At 37.2% G+C, this 11,197-nt stretch overlaps 1 protein-coding gene across 1 annotated transcript; it reads right to left on the bottom strand.

The window, feature by feature from the left end:
• Positions 1-1,510: 1,510 nt before the first annotated feature.
• On the bottom strand, positions 1,511-10,864 carry CCDC14 (coiled-coil domain containing 14). Its single transcript, XM_026046344.1, has 12 exons — positions 10,818-10,864; positions 10,073-10,148; positions 9,362-9,434; positions 9,131-9,271; positions 8,283-8,525; positions 8,104-8,198; positions 6,612-7,182; positions 6,025-6,166; positions 5,154-5,233; positions 4,468-4,686; positions 4,253-4,385; positions 1,511-3,084 (listed from the first exon to the last, which is right to left on the bottom strand). Exons 1-12 carry the CDS (start codon positions 10,862-10,864, stop codon positions 2,109-2,111), a joined length of 2,796 nt encoding a protein of 931 aa, XP_025902129.1. The 3' UTR covers positions 1,511-2,108.
• Positions 10,865-11,197: the final 333 nt, after the last annotated feature.

The following is an 11,197-nucleotide window of genomic DNA, read 5'->3' on the forward strand; positions in this document are numbered from 1 at the left end:
AGAAATAACTTTGTAACATCAAATAAGATACAAGATGATGTAGCAACCTCCCAATCGACCCAACCCTGAAAGTGCTCTCACTGAGAACAAAGTGCTTGGGCATCTTGGCACTTTGTACCAAGTTTTGTAGGATTAAACTTCCCACTTAGATATTCAAGTAGAATGGTGATCCTAACCAAAAGAAAACTGAATTTGTCTTCAATAAACTATTGCAGAAATAGTCATTAGTAGACAGATTTCTTTTTTTGTCAACTTGCTTATTATTTCTGTAGGTATTTGTCATCTTTTCTCTTTAAAGAGAAAGGCTAGAACTAGCTGTGGCTGTTCTTTAACCCAAGTCATAGTCACAATTTAAGTTCTGCTTTGCTTGTAAATACTTAATTAAGAAGTATTTACATTCATATCATCAACCTTACTTTGAAGCCTGAGCAAGCATCATGTGAAGAACAGTACAAAACCCAGGCCAAGCATTAAAAGCATTCTAGGTCACTGAAGTCACTATTTAGTCTAACTTCTGATGGTAGGAGAGCCAGTTGGCAGCTCCTGGAGTCTGTTCCCCTCATACCATTTTACTGCTCACTTACCAATAACTAAAATAATCACAGAACTGCATAGTGTGTGGATAGCCCTAATTTGAAAATTGACTCTTTTAAGTAAAGATCTTCAGGCTGGTAAGATTTAACATATATTATAGGAAAAGTTCAACACGAGAAAGTACATTGTGGTGGTTGTTCTATTTTTGTTTTGAAGTGGGGAAAAATGACKTTACAGAAAGAACAGTCTTAGATTCTCATATGCTAATCTCTTTCAGAAATATTTCTTCAAAATTTCCATGACTTGACTATACTAGTGTTTTACTAACTRTACTGCTTTGTCAGTTTTTAATACCTAGTCTGTATCCTTTGTGTCAGCTGAAATCTGTTACTGCTCATTTCCTCAACATCACACCATTCCATGTTTACTGCAGGTATTGTGTTTTCTGAGAAAACTAAATATTTGTAAAATCTATGACCTAAAACACAACAGAACAAAACAATTCCGATAGTTCCTCACCTGAACTGTGCATTTAAATCAATTTCTTTCTGCAAGAACAGTGCTCAGGACAGAAAAATGAGTCTTACCAAGAAGTAGAAAATGATTACATCATTTTTAAGTAGCAAATGATTACTTCCCATGATTTACAAGATCTACCAGGTTCTGCAAATTCCATAGCGAAGATGAATTTTTGTTAACAGCATGACACTGATAAACTCATCCAGTGATGTATCACAGCTCTCAACTTGGTTGCAGAGCTGCTCCCTAGCAGCTTGCTCTTCCCAGGAAGAAGTTCTGTGGAACCTCTTCCCTATGCATGGCTTTTTACAAAAGAAAAAAATAGAAGTTTAATTAAGCTTTCAGTACTTAAATTCCTCTTAAGAACATTGAAGTCAAGACAGAAGACTTAAATTCTCTGTAGATCTACTTTTAAACACTTAAATTCCCACTTCTTGATCAAGCCCAACTTGGACCAAGTAGCAATGCTGCTCAATAAGGAATCCTGCCCACTCTATTGTTTAGGCATTTTCATGAGTAACCACAGCAAGGATATCATGTCTGAACACACGCTTGGTCAAAAAGAATGGAAATAACCATATGTCCAGTTTTACACAAGCCAGATAACCAAATCAAAGTTTCTCTATACTTCAGCATATCTGTAACTGAGATCAAATGCATCTTAATGCTGCTCTTACTACTTTGAAAAGCACAGAGAAGAAAACAAATATGAATATGCATCATTTAATATAAAAACCAAATCGCCAACAGCACATCAGTTTCTTAAAAAGTTATCAAATGCTGTGCTAAGAATTAATTTTGCAATTTTGCAATTAGAGTATAAAGCTAACTCAATAATTTAGATAAAGGTATTTTAACCAGTTATTTGAAGTTGTACACATCAAGGGAAGCAGCACCACAACTTAATAAGGAACAAATTCCTTTCATAATTTAAACAGCTAGGAGTTAGTCATCATACAAAAAATACAAATATTAAGATTAGCACCATACTTATTAATATACTTTAGAAAAAACTAGTTACCCAAACAAGTACACACCCTTTTCTTTCTTCATACTTATTGTTTCATAATGCTATTTTGCAGGGTTCTTTGCAACCTAGCTATGTTGGCATCCAAGGCTGCTAAGCCATTCTTAAAGTCCTCTTCATCGCGAGAAGTGAAGGTTGAGAAGGAAGATGCACTCCATTCAGACCTTCCCGACACATCATCAAATGAAACATCAGATATTTCACTGCCTCTTTTCCTAGAACTCTCTTTGTGAAAGGGCACTGGAACACAATGGTATGTACCAGACTGAGGCTGGTCTGGTTTGTCTGTAAAGTCTTTTGCTGCTCTACTCGGAATGTCTTCTGACCGTGTTTGCATTTTGTCTTCTTCCAGCTTTACTGTATTCCCTATAGCTTCAAGTGAGTTTTCTATGGCCCTTTTCAAACTGTATCCAACATTTAGTTTATCCAAAAGAGGGGAGTCCTTTGACACCTCACACCCACTCCGCTGCTCAGAGTTTGAGAGCTCATAGTTGAATTCCAACGTCTTAGAAGCCCCTCTGCTTTGGGGTTCCATGCCAGTTCTCTCAGAGACTGGCAGATGTTTTTTAGAGGCACTGCTAGTTAATGGAATATAAATAGTCTCATCCAATTTGTTTTGGTTGTCTAATAAAGTCACAGAATCACTCAGTGTTTCTCTATCTTGCTCCAGTAAGGCTGGTAAGACTCTTGGAGCCCCAGTTTCTTCTTCTGAGAATGTACTGTTTATTTTGGTTCCTTCAGCAGCACACTTTCCATAGGCCAGAGGCGGCTCTTCCAATTCCCTGCTTTTGTTGGAGAACTGAGGCTCTGTATCTGTCAAATTATGATCAGTGTCTAATTTTTTAAGATAAGCCATTACTGAAGTACTCACAGGAAATGGATCAGACTGCATCTGTTTCTCATAGTCTTCCAAAAGAGATCTCGAGAGACCTTTGTCAGGCTTAGGTCTGATATTGTCCACTGTGAGGTCAGACAGAAGCTTGGCCATGCTGCCCTGCAAGGTTCTGTTAAGGTCAATTCATCAAGTTACTTGATTTAGCAATTGCTTTTCAAAAACATTTATAGAAATCCCACAATCAGCTTTAACTAGACTGCAGTGAAGTTATAAGTATACATAAGCGAATATGATGGTACAAGATCCTAATATAAATGTGAAGTGCCTGTAAGAGCACAATACAATTTTTGAAATTATCCTGGATTGAGCTGCTTTGAGTACTACAAAATAAAATAATTTGTCTGTAGGAAGCTGTCAAATACAAAGCCTATAGAAAACTTTTCCAAATTATTTTCTTACTGTATCTAAGGAATGTATTCAATAGAAGAAATAAAAATACCATTGAAATTTTTTTTTTTATCTTCTGTAGCAAAAAAACTCAAAGATTTAATGTTTATGTATATAGCATATGTAAAATCCATGTTATAGGATATTATACTACCATCTAGTGGTCAATATTTAATAGTCACCGAAAAGTGGAACGAATAGACATTTCTAAGAGAACGATGTGCCAATTAAAATATTGTGTCATTCAAATCACTATCAACTATAAATAACAGAACATTTCTCAACCTCTTGCACTTGTAATGTACAAACAAATTTTATGCATAGTTTTGCATATCCAAAGGCCCCATAAGCTTCCCTACTTCTCAGCATACATGTAAGAGACAATACAGAGTAGTTCTGCAAAATTTGAGTAATGCTACCTTAATTCAGTGGCCCAAAAGCTCCCACCTACACCTGTAAATAATATCTTGGTGTCATTTGCTTCCAAGGACTGGACTGCTCAGTCCTAAAGGCAGAGCTGTCTTGGAGTCCTGAAGACAGACTGCTCTGCAAGCTCTTTTCATAGGGAGYGATTTCTAAGCCAATATAAGGAAACCTCCTTAATTAAATAAGGAGCTAGTCTCCACATGCTACAGCTTCAAATATCTATTTTCAGATCCATCCACTTTTAAGGGAGCTCCTTACTGGCAGGGCTGCTACGAGAGCTAAAAGTTTGCGTAAACTACATCCGGTAACAAAAGACTGTACAACAAAACTCTACAGAGCACTGGAGAACTATCGAAGTACTATTGTAACAAAAATACAAAGAGATTTTGGCCCATATGATGCTGGTGTAGTATTAAGATTACAAAAAAGTGACATCAAGACAAAAAAAAAAATCTTAGCAGTACCTGGTTAACTCACGCAGTCTGTTAACTTCTGCATCACGCTGACGAAGTGTTATGCCCAAAATCTGATTTTCTTTCTCTGAAGCTTCCAGCTTAAACTGAAGGCTCTTCACATTTGCTAGTGCTTCTTCTACTTCTAAAATGCCAAGCAGAACTTAGTTAATTTCTATTACATTTAAAAATATTGAATGAAGAATAACTACATTCAAAACACATACCAATCTTAAGCTTGGTGGCATGAATATCATATTGCTGCTTGTTTTCAAGCAATTCTTTATCTTTCTCTTGAATACTTTTTGCAACATGTTTATTTTCTTCTTTTTGACTTTCTATTATTTTAAATAGCTCTTCATTTTTAGCTTGCAGTGACTCAAGGCCTTTTAGTGACTCTTTCAATTGACTCTGGAGCATCATATTCAGGGACTGCAGAGAAACTACTGCCAAGAGAAAAACAAAGAAAGTTTAGGTGTTTAGTCTACAATTTAAGGATTTCTACATAGATTTAAGTTCTTAAATAAACTTGGTAATAGGACTTTGGCTTAGAGATAAAAAAGTTTTGTTTTAATATAAGTATAAAATAAGCTTCTATCTTAGATATCTAGCATGGTATCCTTGTTTCAAGAGGAATCTTCACCTTTTAAGAGGGATAAAACTAAGCTGCTCTGCAGTTTAACATCTGATTCTCAGGGTCTCTGAAGTTTTAAACAGGCACAACATCCATGCCTATAGATCCAGGTGCATGATGACACCTGTATCACACCAGCTGTCACTAAAAGACAGTGACAGTATGAATACACACTTATTATTTAAATATCTAATACACAAATGCATCTATACATTTATGTATTTGTATTTGAACCTTAGCACAAAATGCTCCTACAAACAATCTTTATTAGTACTTTACATTCATAGTTGCAGTTCTGTCCAGATGTCTTCTCATTTCTCTCTCGTTCCCTGAGTTGCTGGTTTAATGTTCTTATTCTCCTAAATGTGAAGAGATATTCAGAGTGKTCAGAGTATGTTCAAACCCACCACATTTTGTATTAGTTTGGAAAAAACGTATATTAAGAGAAATATAGAAACTTTAGAAACACATGGAAATTTGAGAAATGTAAGATAGAAATATTTTAGAAATACACAAAGTTAAATATTTAGAAGTACTTAGAAGTTTTAATAAGACATTTTCCTACATTCCTGTCTTYCTTCAGTAGACGAGAACCCTCTGCATGTTCTGTTAGGCATACTGCCCTCTGCTGAAGTGCTACACAGCTATACATTTGAGAGGTCTTCTAAGAGGAGCTCCATTTTTGCTTTAGAGAAGTGTAAATAAGGTTTTCAGCCACAATGYCCCACTTAGAAAAGGGAGCAATCATGGAAGAGATGGCAAAGTATTCTAAATAGACTCTCACAACACCTGACAAGAAAGCATTAAGCTAGGAAATACTTTTGTAAAACAGTTAGTATGACTGCCATCTTGCAGGGGGAACGCAGTCAGATTTATGCAAGTTTGGCAGAGGCCTTATGACTAGCTCCTTCTCACTTTTGACCACGATTTGACAAAAACGATACTACTAAAATTAATTGAAATCTTCTTTCAGTTCTTTTGCAAGTATTTTTTCAATCTATATAGCTACATCAATGCACCTGGCAATCTATAAATACTGCACAAAGAACAGAATGACAAAGGTTACAACATATACAAGAATATGCAGTTTAGAACACTTCAGTTAAAGATGTTGTGGAGTAAAATACAGAATTATTGAACAGTTACTAACCTACGCAGTTGGGCATTTTCACTTCTAAGAGGCTGTAGAGCTAGTGCTATTTCAGCTTGTATATTTGTACTTCCCACTACAGCTGGAAGCAATGATATACAGTCTTCTATCTCACTCATCAACCTTAACATTTCTGAATCATCTGCAAAAGAAAAAAACAGAAAAAATGTAATAAAATGATGCARTAGTATTTATACTTTTAAACAAAAAAGTCTTGATTTCGACAGCCTATCTTTACTAATTCAAAACTTAAAAGCTTGACTGTGCTTGATAAATCATCACTGATCAGCATTCCAGTAAAACTTGGCCGAAGAAATCTCCCTAACCTGCTTCCCAAAGAAATTGCTGGGACAACCTTGTGTGTGAAATGCCCTAGTGGTTCTGATCTTTGTCCTAGCGGTTCTGATCATTTAATTCTTATTCACATTGTAACATAAAACTGTTAAAAACAAAGCTGTTGAAAGCCACTCCAAGATGTCACATATCTGACACACATAACTTCCAGAAATTGAAGACTGCTCATTCCTTTCACATAGTTTGTATTATTTGCACATAATCACTCTACTGCTCAATGAAAATGTCTTTACCTTGGTCTGCTACCAGGGCTCTGAGCTCCCCCAAAAGATATTTTACTGTTCTAATTTTATGGGCTGTTTTTTCTGGACTTTCTCTTTTAGGTTTTAGAACTTTCCTGCCAAAACTTTTCTGACAGCTTGTCTCTCTCACAGGGGCAACATCAAGTACACTCAGTTCCTCTTCTTCACTAGTAGCATCCCCACTTTGTTCTTCAGAGAYGTCCTCTTCCTTATTCTTTGAGACATTAGGTTGTGCTGGACATTGCTGCTGCTGCTTTTGTTCAGTCCTGTTCTTTCCATGTGGTTGCAACAAGGCCAGGTGAGCTTGTATRCATCTTATCAGATCTGCTTCCTTGATCCAGTGCTCTTGGTTTAGAGTGGTATCTTTGCCAGATAATGATGGGACGAATGTAGACACTGTAGAGGTACTTGGTACACCTGATACTGGGCAAGGCATCTGATCAGGAAGAGCAGTGGCAGCCTGAGTTTGTGCAGTAGTGGTAGCGGGAGCAGAAACTACCGGGCAAACCACAGTTCCTCCCATCTGGGGCATACTTYCAGGGTTATTATCTGCAGAAACACCCTAGATGAATATTAACATTAAGCAAAAGGTTAACAGGGAGTTTAAGTGTTAAGAAAATTTGTGTCATTCAACATAGTCTTAGTCATATATACTATATATATATAGATATAAAAAACCTAGAGTTCTGACTTATGTGCATTATTTCCCAATTTACAAATTCAGATGTAAATCTAGTTTTGATTATCTTCACCCTAAAAGTTATTGGCAGAATTAAAGCATAGTTATAAGTACTCATTAATTGAATTAAACCAGAACAGGGAAGGAGGAAAAAAAACAACAACAAAACACTGTTACCTTTCAATAATTTAAGTAGATGAATTTCTTAAAAGTGAAGGAAAGTGCTAACTATACATGGACTGCCTGCAGATAGAAGGTAAGTCTACAGTCTCAAGGTGAAAGCCCTTTACCACACTTCCCAAGGTGGCAGTTGGTACTCTCCATTAGTTTTATTTTTACCCTGAAATACATAAGTATTTTAAAAAGTGGCTCTAAGATGCTACAAACTATCTGTAAAAACTTGATTGCTGGCAGGGTATAGCTTACAACTGCATGAAGAATATGATTTCTTTAGTCAGGAGTTGGTTAATGATCCTAAAACACATTGTTGAGAATGTAACTATTAATATTAGTGAGTAACTTTCTGCACCTATGACTGCTGCCAGTAGAGAATTCACAGTAGAGAGAGGAAAAAAAAAAAAAGATAAACACAGCCAGTAGAAATGCTCCTAACATCATTTCTTCATCTCCACATAAAATATATTTTACCCAGCAGTATTTTCTGTCATTATCTATTCCATTCATTACTATAAGTTGAGAGATGCAATTTTTTCTTCCTTAAAAAAACCTGTATATTTAAATATAACTAACAAGGCAGTGTTAATTGTAAATTTTATTAAGAGTCCAAATCAAGCTTTTACTTACAGACTGAGAAGATAAAGGATTAGCTGAATGCTGCAGGGACAGAGCTGGTGTGGAGGTAGATAACCGATAATTAAGAGCTGCAACATTTTGACAACCTGAAATGAAAGGAAGGAATGTTGTCACAGATCTGGGCAATCTGCATTAAAGAGGGCAAGCTCAAAAGTACTGTTTTCACTAACCAGGATTTGAGGCAAAATAAGGACTTGTAGTAGGAATTTCATTACTGGCTTGTGAGGGTTGGCCAGTTATCAGAGCCATCTGAGTCTGCACATGTTCACATAATTTTTGGTGCATAACAGGAGAGTGTTGACTGCAAGGCACATGAATTGGTTCAACCAGCTGATTCTGGGGTGCATTACAAAGCTCCTTATCAGTGGCAGGGGTGGTGGATGAGGCCTGCTTCCTACTTGATACTGGCACTACTGAAAGAAGAAAAATCGCAACAGCTGAATGTGTCCCTCTGCTTGATGTACATAAACCTAGAGTGTTATCAGGCAGATTCTGCAAGTATAGTCTTTTGAACAACAATAAAAAAAAACAACCAAAAACTCTATCATCTAAGATTACAATTGGGTATTTATCTGGCAGCAAAGAAAACCATGTTCCATTTCCTCCTTTTAACACAAGATGGATAGAGTGCTGTTCTTGAAGGAAAGGTGGAGACTGACTCCTACAGAAGATCAATTTAAAAAACACCATTCTTAAAGTCTCTGCTTAGCTGCTCCCTAGTCCTTTAGGACCATTGGCAATAACCAAAATACAGCATACTCCTAACCTAAATTTCTCCTGCTGATTATAATTAAAACCATTGTATTTTTACAGTGCTAGAGATACATTACCTATATGTCCCACTTCAGCAATTCCCTAAATAAGCATTCTACTACATACTAGTCTGCAATTCCTGCCTGTAGAAGTTCTGCATTATGTCTCTCAGATTGTACCTCACAGAAAGAAAGTGGAGTGGACAGGGAGGGAAAGTAGTATAAATTAATATTCAGAAAAAAAMCAAACATTAAAATCCACTTACTGATTTCTTTTTGCACATGTGCAGCAACATTATGTTTTTTCAACCCTTTCTTCTTGGAAATATTTCCTTTGGTTATAAATGGCTTGGAAACTGTTTTAACACAAGTGGTTCTCCCAGGTTGTTTACGATTATTCTCTCTAACTAAAATAATTTAAATAAAAAGCCAGTCAACAAATTTAAGCAGTCTTACAGAAAACTAAAAATATAACTTAAATTTTTAATAGGTACAACCTGTAGTCTCATTTTGTAAAATATTCTGCAGTAAAGCTGCACAACGGTCAAGTCCATTATGAATAGTATCAACCTGCATAAAGAATACTGCAGTTAGAAATAAGTACCACTTTTACTAAAAAGTAATATATTATTTTAGAAAGTACTGTTTCTCACATTGTCTTCTAAAAAACTATAATGAACAAAAGATATTATTTTACTCATATATTACTTTGCAAAAGCTTATATTTTTGCCAAAACACTTGTGCTGTTGCATGTACATAGGTTTGATGGATTTTGTTTTGTAATTGTGCATGTGTGGTTTTTATTGTTATTGATTGAACAGCCAAACTATTATGTGCAGGATATCACTAGTYTGGAGATAAACTGACTCAATCCTGCATAAAAACAGCAGCATGAACCCTGTGTCACTTATTTTTGACACAACACCTCACAACTGTGTCTGTGCTTCTGCCAGGACCAGCTCTACCTTGTGAGCAGCAAAGCTCTGTTCATAAAACAGACCCTGTAATAAGATCCTTTAGAGCCAAATTCATTAAGCCAACCAACATGTGCATTCATTATGTAGTTCAAACACTTCAGCTGACTTTGCAAGAGCTATTTTTAGCCCAAATGCAGTACTCCCTGAATTATCTTATTCTTCCTTTATTATTCAAGATAATCCTTTCTGTCTAAATTAGGAGATGACGGTATTAAACAGTCAATAGTTACCTGATCTTCAGAGTCAGTAGAATACAGAGAGTATCCAGACTCTGCATCAGAATGATAGCCTTTTCTTAAGCCTAACCTGAAAAAAAAAATAGAAATTAGGTCATTGTTCATACTATATTTCCCTAATAAGCAAAGTTAAAAAAGTTAGGTTTATTCTACAATAGCAAACTTAAAAAAAAAAAAAAAAAAAAGACAAGAAAACAAGAATTGTCTTCTATCAAGAAACAAAATACCTTCCCTTTTTGCAAACTCCATCTGTATAGCTGCAACAAATGTATTTAGCAGATATTAACAGTTTATGTCAAAGGAGGATTCGGTCTTGACTCAGAAGTCTCACATTAGCCTAGCCTCTATACACATTCAAACTTTTCTAAATAAACATACGGCATAAACAGCCAACTCTGTGCTTATACAAGCAGAACTGCAATTCACTTTGAGTCTTGCTTATTCCTGGGCTACGCAGCTGCAGGGCCTTCCCACCAACAGCCTTTCCAATACCCATAAAGAGTTTTTGGATAGCTGTGAGGTATGGCACRTATGGGGTCCCCAGCACCCTCGTGGGCGCTCATGATGAATGTCTTACTGGTTTTGTCCGTTTGTTAGCTTGGCCGCTCCTGTTAGTCTCCCAGAAGACAGCACCTGCTGATGAGAGAAACAGCTTTCACCTCCATGAAATATTCCCAAGGGCTAACTGAGGGACACCATAACCACTCATTTCAAGAACAGCTTTGGGGACAGGGCTAACCGTAACTTGCAGTCCTGGGCACCCAAGGGTTGCACCACAACCACCATGACCCAAATGGGCCTCTTTCACCCTGCACGCCGAGCCTCTCCAGCACAACTCACAACATGGAAATGGCACCGCCAGGCCCAGGGCTAACGCAGAAAGCAAAGCCCAGCCCGAGCCGTCCCGGCTCTTTGCTTCCATTCCAAAGGAGAGCACGCACCTGCACAGGGGGAATTKAGGCACAAGCCGCTCAAATACTCAGCAAGGCGCCGATGCTGCGAGCTGGAGCACGCCCGAAGGGAAAGCACTCGCTGCACCGCACCCGGCCGATACAAACCGGCTGGGAAGCGAGGCAAACGCAGCGACCGCGGCGCCCACCCAGAGGCTGCCCCCGGCAA

Source organism: Nothoprocta perdicaria, unplaced genomic scaffold (genome assembly GCF_003342845.1).
Source record: "Nothoprocta perdicaria isolate Ctin4 unplaced genomic scaffold, notPer1 scaffold_0, whole genome shotgun sequence".
NCBI classification, from domain to species: Eukaryota; Metazoa; Chordata; class Aves; order Tinamiformes; family Tinamidae; genus Nothoprocta; species Nothoprocta perdicaria.